The sequence below is a fragment of the Stylophora pistillata genome, chromosome 4, assembly GCF_964205215.1.
Source record: "Stylophora pistillata chromosome 4, jaStyPist1.2, whole genome shotgun sequence".
In the NCBI taxonomy this organism is placed as follows: domain Eukaryota; kingdom Metazoa; phylum Cnidaria; class Anthozoa; order Scleractinia; family Pocilloporidae; genus Stylophora; species Stylophora pistillata.
Window position 1 is genome coordinate 43285952 of NC_142522.1, and position 22755 is coordinate 43308706.

The following is a 22755-nucleotide window of genomic DNA, read 5'->3' on the forward strand; positions in this document are numbered from 1 at the left end:
ACGCAAAAACACGGACTGTTTCTCATACTTCAACCTGCGACCTACAACCTGCAACCTGCAACCTGCAAATTACACCCTCCGGTATAATACACTCAGAATCTTTCTAATATTCATCTATTTAACTTTTACTATAAGGAACCTATAAAATCATGCATTATGTTTCCATGTTGTTCTTTAGAACTTTTTCAGCACCAGTGGCAAATTCATTAATTTTAGTTGCACGAAGGTATCAACAGCTTCCATCTGATCTTAAAGTCATGGAATATCTGCTGGAGGTTGACTTTCCCACTCAATTAACTAATGAGCTCTACCAAATTTAGTAACCAAACTTCACATAAATGTTTTTACTCTCACACTCATTTGAGTCATGCTTAACCCCTGGATTTAAATAGTCTGAGAAACTTACATAACCAGATTCTCAAAAGGCATCCATGAGACAGTACAGATAGGGTCTCTACTTTTTCAAAAACAAGAAACCCTTGAAATAGGTGGACAAATAATCGCAGCTCACAAAAGGTAGAATAGAAATTTACCAGAAAAATAGAAAAATGCACTGCACTATTCCTAAAATTTATCAGCAAGGATTTCCATGTCTCCTTCCACTAAAATATCATACAAATATCCAATGGTACATCGAGCTTTGAACTGACATTTCTTCAGTACTTCTGCAGCTGGATATAAACCTCTTTGATTGTCTATTGCCCTGATGTCAGCACGGTCTACTCCCATTTTTTCTGCTACCATTTTCCAAGCTTCTGCATTTCCTACACCACAAATAAATAGAGTAACCATAATTAGTAACATTATAATAGACCACTCGGGTGAAAATTGCATGTGCTCAGCTGGTTGTGAAGTGGTTATAACAAGTATTATCACTTTCAAGCCAGCAAAGAGACAAAATAATGCGTCAAGAGTTTAACTTCCAACCGCTTTTCAGTATACTGACAGAAATAAACTATTTGGTTTCTGTGGGGTATGTACTGAAACAGTTATTCCCCTCAGTGTGGTTGGAAGTCAAGTTGATATACACTGAGCCACAAACTACCTACTTTAAACCTCTGGCAGCATTTAATTTTTTCAGAGTTGTAGCAAAGACCCACCTGATAGCTGGAATAACTGCAGTGATAGCAAATAGAAATTTTGTATTCACTACTTTAAGTAAACAGCAATGTTCAGTATAGAGCATTAAAAGGCCAATCAGTTACCAGCAAAAGAACTCAGTGGTTTCATTTTAATTTATTTTAAGTCATTTCATCTAACACTCAACACAGATAACAGTGACAAATGTCAGCAGTCAACTTCTTTTAGATACTAAATAGTTCACTACCACTCAAATTCTTCTCCAGATTGCTTCGGTCTTTGTAACCAAGTTCTTCTATAAAACTCTTGGGGTGTAACAAAGGACCTGAAATGAAGCAAACATGCAAGAAACAGGTGCTCTTGTTATACTATTTAGCAGGTAGAGTGGAAACAATATCACTATTTGGCCAGTGTTGTGTATTGATTTAATACAGTTTACCTTCTGTTGTTTAAGTAGGCAGCTTTCCCTATTTTGGTATAGTGACTGGTTTTATGATTTTCTCATCCTGCCATGCTAATACAAACATTGTACTTTGAAAATTTAAAAAAAATGAGTGTTACTTGGCAAGAATGCATTTCCTTCAGTAAGTAGGGGTTTCAACAGCTGGGGGTTACCGGCAGTCTGCCGCTGCCTGTAAGACCTCTCACCACCATCTATTCAGCCTGCTAACAGGCTGTTGTTGTAATTAAAACTTACTGAAAAATCACCCATTACACCATTGGCAGCTGCTTCCAGGAAGTTTATTGAAACCCCTGATTAAGGTGTTCAAAAACTACTACACTGTTAACGTTGTAATTACCATAGGTTTTCGGTATTTACAATGTAAAGGTAAAATTAGGTGTACAGTGTATTTCCATGTCTTACTGAGAAGTGCTCTATTACTTGATCTGAATTTATTCTCTCAAGCAGTAACAATACTTTTAATTTGACTTTTGACTTACATAAACATAAAATTGCCTGAACTCGATCATTACAGTTTACATAATTCTTAGACAACATTTTTAGATGCTTTGCCCATGAAATCAATACTTACCAAAAACACCTTTGCAGCCAGGTAGTGCTCTCCTTAAAATGCTTATTACATCTGGTCTTTGGTCCCTTATTTGGTCTGTCACAGTGCGGATTTTGACAGTGGCAAATTGCTCAGAAATTCCTTCATTGCACCCTTGATAAACGATGGTACTATTGGTACTGGCCACTTTCTGAAGTGCCATTTGAAAAGGCTGTATGAAGTTTGCAATTCTTAATTCATGCAAAATTGTTTGCTTCTCATTCATGCTCAGATCCCCAAAGTAAACCACTTTTCTTTCCTCTCCTAGTATGAAAAAAAATATAATTACATGAGCTGCTTTTCATTAGGCAAGGCTGCAAGTGTTAGTTAAGAATTTTCAGCATCACAGTGCCCATCTTACAATTTTCAGAAGCATCTAAGGTTTGTGCAGCTCCAGACACAAAGAGTTCAAGGACTTTTAAATAACAAAAAACTGTTTTCAATGACTAAGTTATATTATAAGGGAAATCTTTTTTCAAACCTAAAAAATGAAATCATTGAAACTTTGGGAAATCAGTGTATTGATTTAAAAACAAGTCAGTCCCACAGGCCTTTTAATGACTAATGCTCTTATTTCCAAAGTACAAAAACAAATTTTTAAATTCTAGATACAGAAATACTGAGTGTTGTGCATAAAAGTCACAGCAAAATATTTTGTCTGCCTGCATGTCTGTAAAGCTTCTAACTTTTCATTCAGTTTGCCCTCAACTTCTTGCCTTACCCCAATCCTATGCTTTAAATGACTGCTTATTTATGTCTGCCACCAACAGAGACAGAGGATTGGAAAATTCATTTCACCATTCTCTCCATTTACAACTACATATCTTTGTCAGTAAAAGCTAAATGTACACTTATCTGCACTTCTACACAGCTAGAACTAGATTCCAAACTAACTTTATTTCAAAATGTAGACACCAAGCTCAGAGTTGCCCTAGTATTTGGTGATGCTTTTCACCTTTCTCTCAAGAAATAGATGTTCATCACTGTTACAAATAGTACACAAAAGGGTTATTGCTTTAAATTCTTTTACCAGCAAACAGACTATTACTTCACCAAATACAACTGAATACACATTTGCCCATTGGCATCTCTCATTATAAATTGGAAATGAAGGGAAATTTAAAACAACAATATTGTTTACACGCTATTGGCCATATTGCTCCCCCATGCTGGCAATCACACATTACAGACCTGGCCCATGAAATTGAGGCAAAGATGTACAACTGTGCTTCGTGTAGGATTTAACAGTTTAAATATTTTAGCTAATTATTTCTCTTTTGTGAACAAATTTTACAAAGCAAAATAATTTAATTTCATGAGAAAAATAATAGGGCATGCACAAAGTCCTTGATCTCAAGATCTTTTCAAGACTTTATGGGGAAATCAAGGACCTCAACCAAATTAAAGACTATTGTTGAAATCCAACACCTTTGAACAAAGTTCAACCATGGATTTTTTAAAGTTGTTTAAATACCTTAACCTCCTTATCTCATAGGGAGCTTACTTTAAATTTGACCATGATACTATGCCTCACCACTTGTAAGACAGGACAGACCTTACACAAGATTGATGCAAACCACAATCAAGAAATAGAAGACAGAACAACTAATATTAACCAACCTGAGACAGACTCAAGAGGGAAGACATGTATTGCCCATTCATTCAACTGCTCATCAACATGATAAGAAACTTTGCATGGTAGAGCATCTTATGGAACATTTTGTAATTCATGAGATGAGTGCAGAGATGCTCCCAAGTACTGAATAAGATCTATATCTAAAGTACACCATTTCTACATGAGTTCATAAACTTGTTGACATTGCTGCCAGAAGCATGCAAGCATGCATGGTCTCCAGTAATTTTTTCAGGTGATCATTTGACAAGTTAGTTCTCCTCACACAAGCCAACTCACACAGACCAAAGCTTCTTCACTCTTAAAAGAGAACATTTAACAGTTTGAATCTTCGGTACAAGTTGTACTACACTGAATGGAGTCATTGCACAGTCTTGCAAGCCAACAACTATCGGTTTGATCTATCAGTGCGGGTTGCACCACGGAGTCTCTGAAAGAATTTGCAAGTGTTTAAAACTGTCTGTGGCCTCCTGCAGCTGGAAGCACCATAGAGTGAAATAGGCTGTATTGTAGTTGCATTTTCCTTACATTGAGAATTCACAGAGGCATATTTCAAAACGAAAAAGTAAGTATGGGAATCTCAATTGTACAATACTGGTTGACAAGGATTGGCTGTTGTGACAATTTTGTAAAAACAAAGGATATCATCACATTTTAAGGATCATTTTTGGAATTTAATGCTTATGAGAACTTCTATTTAAAAATATTTTACTTGCCAGTATTGAAACAAGTTTTTGGATAACACAAAATGTGGAATGACGGGATGTTTTGGTTTTCACATATGATTTTCTACAATTAATACTTATATTCCATTGCCTATTGGGGCCTATAAGTAGTTTAATGTTGCAACTGAAATGTGATTATTATTATACATTGTAGTCACCATCTGTCTTCTCATTGGCTGAACGCCCATGGTTAATTCTGGGAAACAGCGCAACTTACAGATTATTCACTAATCTGTACCTACAGTGAATAATTTGTAGGTTGCATGTGCAATGCATGATTTCCAGTGGAGCAATGTCAAGTTCACGGACAGCGAAGTAAGAATGGCTTCTCAATTTGCTTCATCGACCCCCGCGAGAAATTGAGTTTTTTTACTTGAAGATAAAGACATTCACCTGTTTGGTCATCCACAGTTTTCTTCAATGATACTTTCTTTCAAAATGCATTTAACTTTTCTGCACTTGATTGTTTTAAAAAGACAATGAAAAGTTGTTTACCACACAGTTGTACATTTTTAAGTGTTCGAAAATAAACTGTGTTCACTGCAGATAATGCATTTGGCATTATTTTCTTTAAACAATGTATAACAAAACAATTTGCGGATTTGGTTTTTATGACATCTGGAATAGTCAAGGTCTCAACCTTGATTATTCCAAATATCACAAAAACCTCATCCAATCATTGTTTATTATTATGTTTTCCCAGTAATACCTAGAATTATTCAGACCTCGACATTTCTTGACTTCCTGTAAGCTTAAAGCAGTCTTCTAAATTCTCTTAATTCCTAATGGTTCAGATGAACGTTGATATTTCAAACTTGTAAGAATACATGTGAATTAGGCCTTTATTTGGCAGACGACAACTCCTCTTCGGTGACTTGTTTTGTTTTGGTTAATTCATTGCAATACTGATATGTGTGAAGAATTACACTCTTGATTGGCTGAAAACAGCTAGGTGTCTTTCTCATGTATCATTAGTGCAAAAGTAATTACTTAAGTACAAATGTAACAACAGCAACAACAAATTTTATTTAAGCTTAATAAGAAGTTACAATGCTTGGGCCTGCAAGTAGCTAGGGCTATTCGAGGCAGGCACAAGAGAGGAAAAAACAAAAAAAAGAATTCTATAGAAAAGGAGTATTTATAGATGTCATTACAATATATTTATAGACGAACAATCCTAAAAGAAATCTAGTTTGCCGTGTGGTTTATAAACAGAATGCAACAGGAGGGCAGACTGTAGTATATACTGGAAGTACACACAGTCTGTTATAATTTTGAGAATTGTACTCTAATATGAGCAGTTCTTATGTAATCATCCTCTTCTTTCAGAATTTCAGAGTTTTTCCTTTATTGCACTTTAAAATTTTTTTTTTTAAGTGTTTTGAACAACTGGTAGGCCAAGCAACAATAGATCAGACAAGAAAACAATCAGATTTACATGAAATAGGTTGTGCTGATTGATATACATAGTAGCTGACCAAAATAAGCAAAAGCTTGGATTTTTTGGGTATATTGACAGACACTGACAAAATTTCATTCCTGAGTAAGATTTCAGCAGAAGGACACATTTTGATAGCATGTCAAGTTTACCATTTACATGATGATGTCAAGTTCACCTTTTCATTTCATGTTCCTTCATAGTTTGAATTTGGGAAACACACTGGCATGAAACAACAATATCAATAATAGGAAAACTTGGAAGATTTTGGTACTTTAAATTAAATCATATGATACCATCATGCACTTGCCTTTACATTGAACTCTACTGTGTTTAAGTTGTCTCTGATTACTGTTCCTGAAATCTATTATGGTGACACTTCTCTCTATTGAACTTACTGTTAAATGAAACCTCCAGGTCAAATTGTGAATCTTGTTGGGTTAAAAATTATTAACAGTTGTAATGTAATGTTACTTCAGAGTACTACCTAACATATGATTTATTAAAATATTTGTTTGTGTTCTGATCTTCTTATGCACCAATCTTTTTTCCCTAGATTTATCCATTTCTAACCCTATATCCACCTTACCTCAAGTATCGTATTTACCCGTGTATAATACCCACTTCTCTTCTACAAAAATAACCATCAAACTTGCGGTGCGTATTATACACGGGTTCCATCGCTTGTCAGGCATGTACTAATTTGCATCTGTTAAAAACATAACAAAGAAAGTAACAAAATCCTTCTAGTGATTGGTTGTTATTAGCTTCAGATAAATAATCTACCATTGAAATAATTTCAATTTCGATCCACCAATAAATTAAAATGACTATTTAAGAAACAGCTGATTGGAGAAAACAACATGTGAGATTGTCACAATCATGATCATGGCTACAAAACTAACCACTGTTAAATGTCAAAGTTACACTGTGTCCGACAAGTTAAAAATCATCCAGTTTGCAGAAGAACATAGCAATTGTGCTGCCGAGCGTGAGTTTGGTATTCATGAGTCAGAGTAATGTCAGACTCTGGCGAAAAAGTAAAGAAAAGCTCAAGAAGTTGCCTCAACTGAAGCCTGCTAACCGCAAAGAAAGCTAAATGGCCAGGGTTGGAGGACGATCAGCTGGCTTGGATTACCGAGAAAAGAAATAATGGTCTTGCCATTCTGCCATCCATTGTGAGACTGAAAGCCCTCGAACTTGTTAAGAATGAGAAGCACAGCATTCCTGAAGGACATTTTAAAGTTAGCAATCACTGGTGTCAGCACTTCATGAAGAGAAACGGTCTGTCACTTTGACAGAAAACAATATTAGCACAACGTCTGCCAGATGATTACCAAGACAAGATCATTTGATTTTAGCCCTACATTATTGATCGCCGTAAAGAAAACAGCTTCCCAATTCATCTCATCGCTAACATGGATGAGATTCCATTGACCTTCAACATTCCACCAAATCGTACCGTAAACAAAATTGGCGAGAACACCATCAAAATATGTACCATGGGAAATGAGAAGAATTGAGTGACAGTTATTTTGGCGTGCTGCGGCGATGGATCAAAACTGAAACCAATGGTAATCTTCAAGAGAAAAACCATCCCTAAGATCAACAACAAGCATAGAGTTGTTGTTTCAGCCCAAGAGAAAGGATGGATGGATTCAGAACAGATGAAAGTGAGGATCCAAAAAGTGTGGTGTGCACGAATTGGTGGCCTGGGGAGGAGAAAGAGCTTGCTTGTTTATGACTCATTTGAAGCTCATTTTATAGATACTGTGAAAGTGTCCTTCAAACGTGAGCGGACTACTTTTGCCGTGATTCCTGGCAGGTTAACTTCCCTTCTCCAGTCAGTCGATGTATCTTTGAATAAACCATTTAAAGATGGAGTCCAAAAGCAGTGGATACAGCGCATGGCTGATGGAATTCATGAATTTACCACCATTGGACAATAAAAGAAGGCTTCCGAGGAACTGATCTGTTCGCGGATTTCGCAAGTGTGGAAAGCCATTCTGTCCGAAATGATTGCTGCCTCTTTCTTGAAGTGTGGGATCACAAACAACTTGGATGGCACACAAAATGAATTAATTAACAATTCAACTGAGAACACTGATGAACTTGATGATTCAATTATCAAAAACCTATTTGAATCTGTTAGGAGATTGGACACTAGTCCATAGTATTATGGTATGTAGAGAGGAACCATGAGAGAGACATTAAAAGGTTGAGTTGACTTCATGTGTGCTTGTCTCCTCCCCGCAATAACAGAATCAGACAGCGAGTCGGAATTTCAAGGTTTCGTTGTTTAATTCAAAGACACTTAACACTTCATTTAAATCGTACGCAAGGCAGAAATGATAATCAAGCTACCAGCAGTGCGGTGTGTAGAAATACTGTTTATGAATTGCTGTTAGGATAATAATTAAAGTTGTGAATTTTGGTATATCAATAAAGACTTCAAGTTACAACTTTGGTAAAATGTTTGACTGTTTTGAATAGAAAACTTGTAATTATGTGCTCGGTGCACACAATATTTGCAGTCGAACTGGTTGTGAACGTATTATTAATGAATTTCCAGCTCCTGCTAATTAAATGAAAAAATAGAAGTTTTGATTCTTTTTGGTGTTTGTCTTGAAATCTTTTTTTTTTAGAAAAAAGAGGTAAAAAATTAGGGTGTGTATTATGCACAGATGCACATTATACACGGGTAAATATGGTAAATTTTTCTGTGTTCTTTATTGAAAATACAGTCCTGCAAAACCCTAATACAATAATTAGAGTAAACATTTTGCTCTCAACCAACTGAAATAGAACCTTGTGCCCTAATGAATAACAGAAACCTACACTCAGCATTGTGTGACTTAACACGTATGTATTGTCCAAAATTAGTTGTACATTCAAACCAAATCAAGCTCCCAATGGCTTCTAGTGTACTGATTTCATCATTTCCTGAATGTTTCAGCCCCACTGGAAAGTTCTATCCTCATGTACTGGTACACAAAATGCCAAAAATATTCGCATGCAATGCTTCCCTAGAGTTAATTTCATATCACTTGCCTTGGAAAACACCACCATAATATTTCAGAACTCTATTCCACTTAGTTATTTAAACAAAATCATGACCAAATCTATAAGGCCACTAAAGGAGATGATGCTGACCCCTTTTTTAGTTCCTAAAATCCTCAGGTTGCACGCGCAACCTTTGTTGTCAAAATGAGACCTCCATAACCAAGTTTGGCCACTAACCCTCACCTTGAAAATGAACATTTTGAGACTACTGTGTGCTAGTTAACTTATTTTATCAATGAACAGGAACAATATTGTAAACTATCTAACCATAATCAGGTATTAGCTCTTGTAACAGAAACTCAATAAGACACCAGCAGACTCCAAAGAGCAGCTCAATTTCGTAAACCACACATTTATGCATTGCGGACCTATTTTCTCTTACGTCATATGACATCTACAAGGATGTCTCAGGCAGTGTGCACACTCTGATTGCATTGCATCATGGTTGTAAAACAAAATGAGTCATTTGTATCTTGATGTGTTGGAGTGAACATCTCTGGTGGCAGCGAGATATGTGGATTGTAATGGGGATTCACTGTCTGTTGCCAAGCCTTTGAAAGTTAAAATGTTTAACGGGCCAACGCATCTCCTGTCACTCCTCCCTGATGAATTCCTTCTTTGGAGGCAACTGACCTTATTTATTCCAAATTGTAATCTGCCAAAGAGTCTCAACACAAATGACAAGTTATACTCACAACCTATGTTGGGATGATTAATTTCAAAGTCAGTAATTATTTTCCTAGACGCAAGTTAATCAACTGTGAATTGACCCTCGACATGCAAACGTATATTAGAAAGACAGACCTTTTAACAGACGAACTTTTTCCACCAAGCGTAAATACCAGATTTGTAAAAAGAGAAGCCCTGCGCCCTCCTAAGAACGAATTTGTTTCCCTCCGCCTTTAGTAAAAATGTACAGAGTTTCAAAATACCCTTTGAGAAGAGAGGAAACCTAGATGAGGGTTTTGAGAAATGCATCTCTGGAGTTATTACTTCAGGAGAGAAGTATACTCTGAAACAAAGAAATACCGCGCACAGAAGAAACAACAACAACAACAACATTCATATATACCAACAGGAAGGTAAAAGTAATACATTATACAAGATATCATAGCTGTCAGACCACTCTACTTAGACTCGTGGAAGACTAGAAATCAGCTGTTGACAGAAAGGAACTGGTGTACATACTGTCTACTGACTTGAGTAAAGCCTTTGACTCTCTCAGCCATTCTCTAATTGTAAAGAAACTCGAAGCCTATAGCATTGGACAAAATTCTCTCAGCCCTCTTAGATCATACTTTGACAATAGGCTCAATAGAGTGAAAATAAAAGGAGTGACAAGTGACTGGAAAAGGATGGTGCTTGGCTGCCCGCAAGGCTCGTCCTTTGGCCCCCTTCTGTGGAATTTGTTCCAAAATGATATGTCATTTCATATAAATAATGCTAATTTGAGCATGTATGCCGAAGACCATCAGATGTATGTCACGGGGAAGAAGCATGACGTTGTCGCGCAAAGTATCAAGATACATGGAGAGAAAGCTCTATCCTGGTACAAGAACAACTATCTCTCAACCAACCCACAAAAGTTCCAGCTATTAACGATCAACCCGAGAAATGTTGACAAAGACAACGATAATCAAAATTTTTCTTTTAGGAGTTCAAATAGATGAAAAATTGAGTTTTACTAGTCATATCAGTGATCTATGCTCTAAGGCCAGTCAAAAAGTAGGGGTCCTAGTGCGGCTACGCAATTTGATACCCTGTAATGCTAAACTATCACTTTTCAGGTCTTCAATTCTGCCCCATCTAACCTACTGTCATTTATTTAGTATGGCACTTTTGTAATGCATCGGATCGGAGAAAGCTTGAGCGGATTCAGGAGCGAGCACTTAGGGCGGTGTACAAAACTACATCAGCGTCCTATCAAGAACTGCTAAGTCGCGCCAAACTACCGACGTTGAACAATCGGCGCCTACAAGACATTGCCACTTTGATGTTTAAAGTTAAGCACAGTCTCGTACCTGAGAATATTTCTGACTTATTTAATATAAAGAACACTCAATATAATTTATGGAACAGTGACTTTGAACTGCCAAGATTCGAAACTGTAAGATTTGGTAGGAATTCTATTAAATATATGGGACCTCTCATCTGGTCGAAGTTACCAAGACACCTAAGAACGATAGAAACTCTAAATTCGTTCAAGAAGAACATAAGAAAAGTCGACCTTTCAACTCTTGTTGAAATTTAAAACTTAACTAAATAAATTTATAATCTTTTTAATAATCTACTGTAAATAACTATCATCTACATATGTAAATGTATGTGACTTTTAAATTTTTTAGTGTCCCTCATTAGCTTATAGCTAAAAACATAGACACTTAAATAAAGTTTTTCATTCATTCATTCATTCATAGAATTCTTTTAGACTTAAGAGTAAGGTATTAGCTGCCTATAATAACCATAAGGGCTAGGAAAATTACGCAGCTGTCTATGAAATACAAATTAGAAAAGATTATGGTCATGTGTATTAATAAGAAAAAAAGTAACCTAGGAAAAGAGACATAAATAGATATATAAGATAAAGTTACAAGCTAACATTATAGAGGGGCAAGAACAGATGAAAATATTGCTTTTTGTAAAACAATCTCATCGGGCTTTGCCAAACCTCAAGATCATACAGGTGGAGAATTATGACACCTCAAAACTGACCCTCATTATCACATCGCAAAGGAAAGTCATCAAAAGATATCCTAATAAGAACTAAACTTTGAGGGTAGAAGATTTAAAAGCACACACTAGCAAATGGTAGGAGACTCAAGGCTGATAGTTTCTAAAGAAACTGTTTGGGGCTGCGTCGGTGGGGGTAACGAAATAATTTAAATATATCAACAAAGTTGAAATGGTAAATTGGCCACCGTTACGATTATAAAAGCTGACGTTTCGGGCGTTAGCCCTTCATCGGAGCAAATGGTAGGAGACCCACATGCCTATCAACACCTTTCAACAGTCGACTGCCTTTTGCTTTACGGCTGTACAGCTTTCCGGCGTGTCGCCTCACACAAGGTAGAGGTTTTCAAGAATCAAGTAACTCTTTTCATTGTTCTAATTAAACTGTCCTTCATTCAATGATCAAGATAGAAAATTTACCACACAACACTTGCGACTATTTAATTTTTCTTCACTTGGGAAAGTAGATTTTCAACACAATTGATAAATGCCCTTGCAGTAGTAACACAACAATAGGCCTTTTCGCTTCATAAAAGCGTCTAAAACACTATCACTTAAGATGCATAAAACTTTGCACCGTTGGAGTGCGTTTAAGCGCGTTTGGTCAGAGCTGTTGAAGAAGTATCAAAGTACTACGACATTCAATGAATTTCGCCTGCTGGAAAACCGGTCTCAAATTACATGCTCAAATATGGTGCTTGCGTGTGTTTGTCCTTGAGAACGATGTAATACGTGACAAATATGCACGAAAAATACTTCTACACGTTCAGAGTATATCAAATAATAATTAACCATGGTGAAAAGAAAAAGAAACGGCCTAACTTTTACGGAATATTCAGTCAAACTCTACCCATTTCTACCACTTTCACCACCCTATTGAAAATAACACTACCACAATGCAACGCCATCAGAGCGCGCACGTCGCCTGAGGAGCAGAGAGGCATTTTGTCTGCGCATGCGCGAGCGGAATTGGTTTGTTGTGTTCGGCGCCATTTGTAGAGTTTTCGATGCGTTTCTGCGAGGTTTCACTGGACGATTGACACCTTTTTGTAATATTTTGTGAATATGGATGAAGGAGTATGACAAGTTCACCAACATTTCTAACTCTGAGGTTACTCATGGTGTTTGCTGGCTCTTCGGTTGAGGATATGTTAATGATCAAAGTGCGAACAAAATGCGAAAAAAGCCTGAAAACTTGAAGTTTGAGATTTGGGTTACTGAAGATCAACATGTACACATGAGACAACAAACCTTGAAGGTTAGTCTTAAGATGTTGATGTTTTATTTTTGTGAATCACAAAGTTGTCTGTGGAGACGATCGTGAGATATTTGATCCGAGGAAAGATAGAAATTTAGAGTTTGATATTATTTTACTTCAACTTCGAAGTAAAATTGCGTTAAGTTTGAGGTGGCCCCCAAGCATCAAATCACTTTAAATAACATCGTCTTTTCCTGCTCTTTACAGTCATATAGGACACAAGGCTTTAAAAAATGTTCCAGCTTCAGGATGAAGTTGCTCTAACTACAACCCTTGGCGAATTATTTTTCGGGAGGTTTTGGTGAATTTTTCAAGTCATGACCCAAAACCGTCTTTGGCCTTTTTGCTCTCTAAGTCTGTTGAATATGGTGGGTAGGCATGTGTCTTAACAACGGTTATGGTCTTACCTCAATCAACTACGGTTTTGGCTTATTTTTTGACTGTGTTTTGGCGGTAATTTTTATTATTGCCTTTTCGAGCTTCATGTGCTAACTAGAGGAAAAACTTCAGTAAAACTTATTTATCAATTGGCCCCCAAATCCCTTTCTATTGTCAGTTCATTGTTTATTTCTCTAGCTTTCAGTCTAACTAGTCCATTAACCTCAAAAAAATGCATGGGCTTTGTCTCATGAGTAAAACTGGTGCCCTTTTCTTCATGTTCATGTGTTATTCGAAACAAATGGCGTCAGCTGTATTCTGTCCTTTTCATTTCAGTAGAATGCTTTGCCTTGCGAAATGAATGTTGAGTCGAAGTGCACTATGAATTTCAAACCAGTTGAGTTTTATTTCACTTTGCTGTATATGTCGTGATCATGAAATTCTTATTTATTAAGATTGATGATATGAATTAACTTTTATGTTCTCTTCTGTTTAAGGTAATGTGAAGTGACCCAATAATTGGTAGTATAGACAGAATGGTTGGCAGTGACATTTACTGTGGCAAGCTGTTATTCAAGAATTTGTCATTATTCCCAGAAACTTACTACTGGTTTAAATTATTAGTCTTTCGTTCTCTGTACACAACTTGCCTAGACTAATATGCTATATGGGAGTTATGTCTACTTTATTTGTAAAATTGGTAAAATTACCAATAAAATTTCCAATAAAGTTTTCAGAAGTTTTGTCCAGATTTCATTGAAAATAAATGTGAGAAGTGATCAGTCACATTCCTCAAGAGTGTTTAAGCTTCCAGGATGAGAGCTTCCTCACTGATACTATCAGCTGTACAGGTTTTTATCAAATTGACAGATAACTCTCGTAACTTAATAGGTTGAAACGCAAGGTTGCGGAAGGTGTATGTGATGTTTTTGGGCAGTTTCTGGGCCTTTACATAGATCAACCAGAGAGGAATTTTCTCTGCACTTGTTCAGTAAATTTCTGTTTGAAGTGGATAACTGCTGCTACATGCTTCTGTGGGTTTCCCATGAAAAAAGTCAAGCAGGAAAATGCATTGGAAAACAATAGTAGAGCAAGTTCTTGAGACAACTTTTCTTGTCATTTTTCCCTCTGTAACTTAGACAGAAGCACCCTAGTCTTAATATGGTTGTGTGGTGTGAAAGGAAGTCACATTGATTGATTTTCCAAATGCAAAAGCGTGTACAATCGAGTTCAATTCCTTTGAGTGTTTTAGAGCTGCTGGTGCAATGTATTTGCAAAAAGTAAAAGTTCACATAAGTTTAGGTTTTGGTTGAAAAGTTTTTTAACAAATCACTACTGAATCAATTATTTTCCTAATAAAAAATATATCTGACTTCATCCATCCTTCTTACAGCCCAAAAACATCACATACACCTTTTGCAACCTATTAAGTTATGAGAGTTATCTGACAATTTCATAAGAACCTGCACAGCTGATAGTATCAGTGAGGACAAAACCCAAACTTTTCCCCAAGGCTTGTATCCCCTGGAAACAAGACTGAATAAAGTCAGATTAAAATAACGAGGAGAGTTTGGCTTTTTTATGAAAATGGATCACTTATACCTATAAGATTTTAGAGAAATAAGACTGAAGTCAAAAGGAGACTTTGATACTGCATTTTAAGTGGTAATGAACACCAAACTGGCTGCTATATTAAAGAAATTTATAGACATTTGCCAGGGGGTTTAGCTGTGACAATTTTACAGGAGACAAATCATGTATGAATCACTCAATAATTTATTAGCTCTCATCCTGGAAGCTTCAACACTCTTAAGGAATATGACTGATCACTTCTCACATTCATTTTCAATGAAATCTGGACAAAACTTCTGAAAACTTTATTGGAAATTTTATTGGTAATTTTACCAATTTTACAAATAAAGTAGACATAACTCCCATATAGCATATTAGTCTAGGTAAGTTGTGTACAGAGAACGAAAGACTAATAATTTAAACCAGTAGTAAGTTTCTGGGAATAATGACAAATTCTTGAATAACAGCTTGCCACAGTAAATGTCACTGCCAACCATTCTGTCTATACTACCAATTATTGGGTCACTTCACATTACCTTAAACAGAAGAGAACATAAAAGTTAATTCATATCATCAATCTTAATAAATAAGAATTTCATGATCACGACATATACAGCAAAGTGAAATATAACTCAACTGGTTTGAAATTCATAGTGCACTTCGACTCAACATTCATTTCGCAAGGCAAAGCATTCTACTGAAATGAACAGGACAGAATACAGCTGATGCCATTCGTTTCGAATAACACATGAACATGAAGAAAAGGGCACCAGTTTTACTCATGAGACAAAGCCCACGCATTTTTTTTGAGGTTAATGGACTAGTTAGACCGAAAGCTAGAGAAATAAACAATGAACTGACAATAGAAAGGGATTTGGGGGCCAATTGATAAATAAGTTTTACCGAAGTTTTTCCTCTAGTTAGCACATGAAGCTCGAAAAGGCAATAATAAAAATTACTGCCAAAACACAGTCAAAAAATAAGCCAAAACCGTAGTTGATTGAGGTAAGACCATAACCGTTGTTAAGACACATGCCTACCCACCATATTCAACAGACTTAGAGAGCAAAAAGGCCAAAGACGGTTTTGGGTCATGACTTGAAAAATTCACCAAAACCTCCCGAAAAATAATTCGCCGAGGGTTGTAGTTAGAGCAACTTCATCCTGAAGCTGGAACATTTTTTAAAGCCTTGTGTCCTATATGACTGTAAAGAGAAGGAAAAGACGATGTTATTTAAAGTGATTTGATGCTTGGGGGCCACCTCAAACTTAACGCAATTTTACTTCGAAGTTGAAGTAAAATAATATCAAACTCTAAATTTCTATCTTTCCTCGGATCAAATATCTCACGATCGTCTCCACAGACAACTTTGTGATTCACAAAAATAAAACATCAACATCTTAAGACTAACCTTCAAGGTTTGTTGTCTCATGTGTACATATTGATCTTCAGTAACTCAAATCTCAAACTTCAAGTTTTCGGGCTTTTTTCGCGTTTGGTTCGCACTTTGATCATTAAAATATCCTCAACCGAAGAGCCAGCAAACACCATGAGTATCCACAGAGTTAGAAATGTTGGTGAACTTGTCATACTCCTTCATCCATATTCACAAAATATTACAAAAAGGTGTCAATCGTCCAGTGAAACCTCGCAGAAACGCGTCGAAAACTCTACAAATGGCGGCGAACGCGACAAACTAATTCCGCTCGCGCATGCGCAGACAAAATGCCTCTCTGCTCGCCTGAGGATGTCTAATCCTCTGCCGCGGGAACATATGACTAATTCCTGAAGGTAATAAAGGAAGTTCACTACGTAACAGACCCCTCTGATAAGGCAATTGATTTCTCAAAAAGCTTGCAAAGCTGGAGTGAATGCTTCATTTCTAAAAACAAAGCATAACATTTGCGATTCAACACAATACATTGCACTATCTTGATACACAGTTCGAGCGTATATGTCAGTCTCAAATTCGAGCGTCCATGCTAAATGTTTCCAACCGTCAAGCGATTCAAATATTCTTTATAGAATCCGTACTTAATAAGAGTTGCTTCTCGGTTTACCACAGAGTCATGGCAGAAAGTCAAAATGTTTTCGGCGCCCAGTAGCCTTTCGTAGGCCTATCTCCCGTATGATGACTTGAATTTGTTCATCGTAGTTGATGCTTGATTCCGAAGGTTGTGTGTCGAACTCGAAATGAATCAATTATCATAACAGCCCCGAAAAGGTATTGTCGGGGACGAAAAGTATCTCGAGAAGTATCTAAAAGTATGAAGACATTGTAATTCTCGTGTCAAGAACATCTGTCTCAGGAGTTAAGTGCTGCATGAAATCCTCCTCGATCTTAATCACATACAACAGTTCTACGGAACCTGTTTCCTTGCATTCAATTTTAGAGGAAGCTTACAAATCAAGATCATCCTACCTCGAATACTTTCCTCATTTCGAGTCCTCCCTGGCTCCAGTCCAGAACAATTGTTAGCGCTGTTAACATTTCCGCGAATATTATCTGCCATTTTGTTCAATCGGTAACTTTGAAACAAGAATGCACGATTGCCGTAGACAGATACAAATACCCCAACACACGTACAACCCGACGACACACGCAACAAACTTTAGTTGGTTACCGTTGCGAAGGACTGGGAACAAGTATTCCACAGTTCCAGGAAAAATGAAAAAAAACAAACAAACAGACAAAGAGACAAAACAAAACAAAAAAACAAAACAAAAAAACAAAACTAGCGCATAATAAATGACTGCAAAAATGAATTACTATCTTCAGCAACATGCAAAACTCAACATCTTAATCAAAAGTCAATTTGTTCTCTCCTTCATCGTACTCATCCGAAATATCTATCTGCGCATCATTCTCCTTTTACTTCCTCACTCGTGTTCTAACAATCAAGTCACGAAAAAGGTGATCAGTGAACCGACTAAACATTAGAAATGCAGCGCGCAATACCCGAAGCCAAGAATTTGGTGACTGAAATTATGGTAACTAAGGAGGTTTGCTAAGAACAGGGTTGCCTATTCACCATTTTATCAGAGAAATCGGTTGGTTGACAGTCGAGGTAAATGAGGTGCAGGAAGACCCCAATTTCAAGGAAATTCTCAAAAACCGGGCTTTCCCTTACTTGTGGTTGTGATACAAAACGGCGGGATGCCCTTGCATTGCTGTGCGAACTTTTGAGTTCAAGAGGTTCTCAGCTCTGAAGCGGATGCAGTGCTTTAACTGAGTCTGAATTGACAGCCAACTGACCGCACAGAGTTTGGTGCAGTAGCTAATTTCTCAAATTGCGGCACACACTTTCTTCACCATGTTAGTTCAATTCGGGATAAGTTTTCAGCAGTAACCAGTGTTTCCTTGGGTCTACAGTAAACTCGTAGTTATGAACACACAAGTGATTTTTAGTTGTCATGGTGTCGACGTCCCCGTCGATCACGAGGATGACCGACTTTCTTTGCAAGTCTGGCCTCAACATGCAAAATCATCATGCTGCTCACATAAAACAAAAAATATCACTCCACAAGATTACAGATTATCAAGAAAAATTGACAACATACAAAATATGATGTACCACTGCTCGCAGTTAGCTACAGCTATTCGAGGCGAGCAGTGGCTTGACGCATTAAATTTACTATTAACATACAAATTATACTAAGTGGAATTACAATTACAATACTAAATACAATTAAAATCTTACAATACATTATAATAGGCTTACAGAACTAAGAATTAAGTAAGAAAAGTTACAATACTAATTTCAGAACTAAGTATTAAATAAGAATAATTACAATACTAATTTGAGAATAAAAAGGGAGAACAGAATAATGATAATTGAATATTGACCAATATAACATATGGGAAGGAGAAAGATTCACATGAGAGTTAAACAGATTACATTAGAAGCTGGAAGGAGAACGCAGATTTGTTCAATTTTTAAGGCATATTCAAGTCCAGTAGATCAATATACTCATCTGCCTCCGAGAGTTTCTGAAGGAGCTTGCTGTGAATGTTGTGTGTAAATTTCGCTTTCAGCATTTGACGAAATTCATTAGATAGGTTATTCCAGATTCTAACACCTTTTCTTGAAAAAGACATGTTTTGCTTGTCTAATCTATCCAAGAAAAAAGTTGCCTCTTGTTGATGATCTTGTGTTATGTGAATGAATATTATGTTGGTAATTAAATAAATGACTTATTTGAGGTGGCGATGTGTTATTTGAGACGTCATGCACTAAGATGGCAACTGACTTGAAATAAAGATCTAGAGGTAGTAGACTGGAAGAAATGAAGGGTACTTCGCGAGTTTTATAATCACAGAAGAACACGAGGTGAAGGGCATATTTCTGAAGACGTAGGAATTTGTTTCTGTGAGTTTTGTCTGCTCGGCCCCACGCTGTTATACCATACTATAAATAGGGTCGAATCAACGACCTGTATATATGTTGTAAAGTATTAAGTGGTACAAGATGTCTTAGCATAGCAATAATACCAATCACTGTGCTTATTTTTAGAGGCTATGAGTAAAATATGATGTTTCCAGGAGAGTTTCTCATCAATAAACACGCCTAAATACTTAACTTAACGTTTACGTTCCAAAGACGTGTAAGAGCTGGTATGATGATTGAATATTTTTAATTAACTTCGTATTTGACATTTCTTTGTCTTGGTCGAAAAATAATGTAATTAGAGTTCTTAACGTTTGGAGATAGTTTGTTAGCTATGAACCAGTCGTAAAGCTTACAGAGCTCATCGTTTACCGTAGATTCCAGGGACTTTTAGTTTTTATCTGCAGAAATTATAAAAGATTCATATCGTCTGCGAATAGATAAAACTTCGTTCGGTTACAGCTGTTACAAATATCATTCATATAAACAAGGAAGAGCAGAGGCCCTAGGACTGACCCTTGGGGAACCCCAGATAATACTGTCGCTTTCCTAGGAGCCAATTTCAGTTATTTGCTTATGACTAGTAAGAAAGGAGGTAATCCAGTCATTCATAATCCCTCGTATACCATAATGTTCAGGTTTCTTTAAAAGTATTGAGTGGTCGACCGTATCAAAAGCTTTTTGTAAATCAAGAAATAATCCACAGGTGTACAGCTTTCTTTCCATATTAGTTTGAATTTGATTGGTAATTTCCAAAATAGCATATTCAGAGGACCACTTTTCACGAAATCAATTTCATTGTGAATCATAAACAATACTGAACTTTTCAAGAAATGATTTCAAGCGAGTATACATCATTTTTTCAAGATTCAGTTGAAGACTGAAAGTAAGTTGGATGGGTCAAATTCATCATTACCTTTGTGTATTGGGATAACTTTAGCAAGCCTTAGATTAGAGGGATATATTCCATGTTCAACCGACTTGTTAATTAGTACAGATAGGGGGTGGCTAAGAATAAGTCTTGCTGATCGCAGGACGCGAGTGGGGAAAGAATGCAACCCATGAGCCTTGTTTGGCGGAATGTTCAAAATTTCACACTCAATTTCAGTGTATGTTACTGGATTAAAAAAGAAAGAATCCGCATTACGTGATTTTGGAAGATAATAAAAAATTCCTTCTGCGAGTTTGGCATTTTGGAAGCTAGGTTATGACCAATTGAGGAAAAATACTAATTTAAAATGTCAAGAAGTTCTGAGGAATTGTGTGAAATTTGATCAAATCCCAGGCATTTGAGCGAAGTGACATGTTTGATAACTTTACGTTTGCGACCTACAAGATTGTTCTTACCTTCCCAGGTCTTTATGATGTTATTTGAGTTATCTTCGAAACAGGTGTGGAAAAACTTCCTTCTACTTATTCGTGTGAGCATCAGTATTTTGTTACGATAAATTTTGTAGGTTTTACTGTCACCAGAATAATAGGGTGAATTCTTGATCTTCATTGATCTTCTGGTGCCTGTTGTTATCAAGGGCTTTTTTTTGTAGACGACGTTTCGAAATTGGCTTTAATGGGGCGTGCTTATTAAGGAGCTTGTTTAGTTTATTGTGAAATGTAGAGAATGCTTTGTTTATGGCTGCCTTGTTACAAATTTTACCATTAAGTCAACTTGAGGTAGCTCACTTAGGAACTTTGTATCTGAGTCGTTTGAGAAGTTATGAGTTAACCAGTAAGATTTCCCTTGGTCACAGAGATCTCGACAATTGGAAGAGTTTAGTATGCAAAATTGAGAAAAGTGGTCTGTTAGATCCGAAACTGTTACCACTACAGATACTATATTCTAGACAGTTAATAAAGATGTTATCAATTAATGAGTAAGAATTGTTGTGAATTCTTGTTGGTTTGTCAATTGTCGGTTTGTCAATTGGTTTAGGCTTTGCAAACATAAAAAAAAATTTTGGGCGTGAGTACTGGTATGGACATGGAGAAGATTTATGTTAAAGTCACCCACGAGAATAATCTGTTTCCTAGTGGCGCTAAGCTTCTCCATTGTTGAATCAAAATGTTCCTGAAAACGCTCCGGGAAATTATGTTGCCTATATAAGACTCCATATTATGTTTGCATTTCTGAGAAGATGTAATTCAATAAAAGTGCCTGGAAGGCTTCATTAGAACACCTCTCTATTTTTTGATAATGAAATCGCTCATCAATATACATGCCTACACCTCCAGCTGAAAGGTGTTGGCATGTATTTAAAATTATGATGTAAAATCGAAGGATTAAAATCTAAGTTCTCAGTCGAGCTCTTTACTCTTGTTTCAGTTACGCCTATGATATCATAATGGAAATTTATTTCATCTAATAAATGTTTGAAATTTTTCTAAATTACGTTTTACAGTAGGTTGAGGATATTTGTGTCACTAAACGAAATATTAGAATCAGGACAGGGATTAGTAGCAAACTTACTCTTTTGATAACAAAAAATATGTTGAGAGAAGTATTTGCATCTTATATTAGAGTAATGAGTGTTAGAATCAGAACTTCCATCTATAAATGTATTCAGAGAAAATAAGTCAAGGTTGTAATAACTTGGGAGACGATGAAGATATATTTTGGTAGGAAGAGAAGTATCAAGAGTATTATTAAATTGGCCATGTGCGGAAATCAGATCGCTATAATTAAAATATGGAAGCTCGCTTGGGAGTGTTTTATTTTCCTTAGTAGATTGTTTGTTAATGTTCTTGTGGAGTAGTGACATTACCAGAAGATCCTAGGCGAGCTGCGAGACTGGACAAGTTATTTTAATTTTTAATGGCGATCGGACGAGAGCTTTCATTTTTCCGCAACCAGATAGTTGAGTTCTTGGCCCAGCAAAATGAGAAGAGATATCTTTCCTTTATTTTCTTGGCGTCAGATAATAAACTTTGCAAGCGTGGGGAGAGATGATCGTAGATAGCAACATGTTCTAAGGATGAGCTTTCTCGGAGACCAACATCAGCAGGAACGATCCTGTTTACTCCTCTACGGGATGCATGGCATAACACTTTCACGGGCGATGCGCCGAGTAAATTTACAAACAATCGGTCTCGGCCGACCATCAGACGTGTTACGTGTGGCACTCGATTGGCAATGTCAAGGTCATAAGGATGAATTTCGTCTCCAATTTTGTTGAAGATTCTCATGCAAAGTTGTAACGTTTCTTCGGCGCTTTCTCGTTAACTTCAGGAACGCCCACAAGCTTACTGTTGTATGAATACGGAGGGTGTAATCATATGCAGGTTGCAGGTTGCAGGTTGCAGGTTGCAGGTTGCAGGTTGCAGGTTGCAGGTCACAGGTTGAAGTATGAGAAACAGTCCGTGTTTTGCATATTAGGTACGGAGAGCGAGACTGATTTTCAGAAAATCACCGACTGTTTTGCAGTCTAGTACGCGGTTAACCC

The 22755-nt window shown here is 36.7% G+C and overlaps 1 protein-coding gene and 2 long non-coding RNA genes across 7 annotated transcripts in view; 1 reads left to right on the forward strand and 2 right to left on the reverse strand.

Annotated features, from left to right (window-relative positions):
- Positions 1–22755, reverse strand: part of LOC111333145 (uncharacterized) — a 46898-nt gene that overhangs the window by 503 nt on the left and 23640 nt on the right. For all 3 annotated transcript variants that reach the window (XM_022938668.2, XM_088757150.1, XM_088757151.1), the window contains 3 exons: positions 2115–2396; positions 1328–1405; positions 1–764 (listed from right to left, as the gene is read on the reverse strand). The exon at positions 1–764 is cut by the window's left edge and continues 503 nt beyond it. In XM_022938668.2, the coding sequence (XP_022794403.2) occupies positions 565–764; positions 1328–1405; positions 2115–2396 (560 nt within the window). In that variant the 3' untranslated portion in view covers positions 1–564. The remainder of the gene's footprint in view (positions 765–1327; positions 1406–2114; positions 2397–22755) is intronic.
- Positions 12899–14108, forward strand: LOC148733873 (uncharacterized). The gene is made up of 3 exons (XR_016000064.1): positions 12899–12979; positions 13187–13347; positions 13855–14108. It is a non-coding gene; the product is annotated as an uncharacterized LOC148733873 (long non-coding RNA).
- Positions 15212–17337, reverse strand: LOC148733874 (uncharacterized). Of its 3 annotated transcripts, none has more exons than XR_016000063.1 (3): positions 16342–17337; positions 15974–16134; positions 15212–15623 (listed from the first exon to the last, which is right to left on the reverse strand). It is a non-coding gene; the product is annotated as an uncharacterized LOC148733874 (long non-coding RNA). The 3 variants fall into 3 exon arrangements; XR_016000062.1 differs by having other exon boundaries at positions 15212–15626; XR_016000061.1 differs by having other exon boundaries at positions 15212–15465; positions 16342–17325.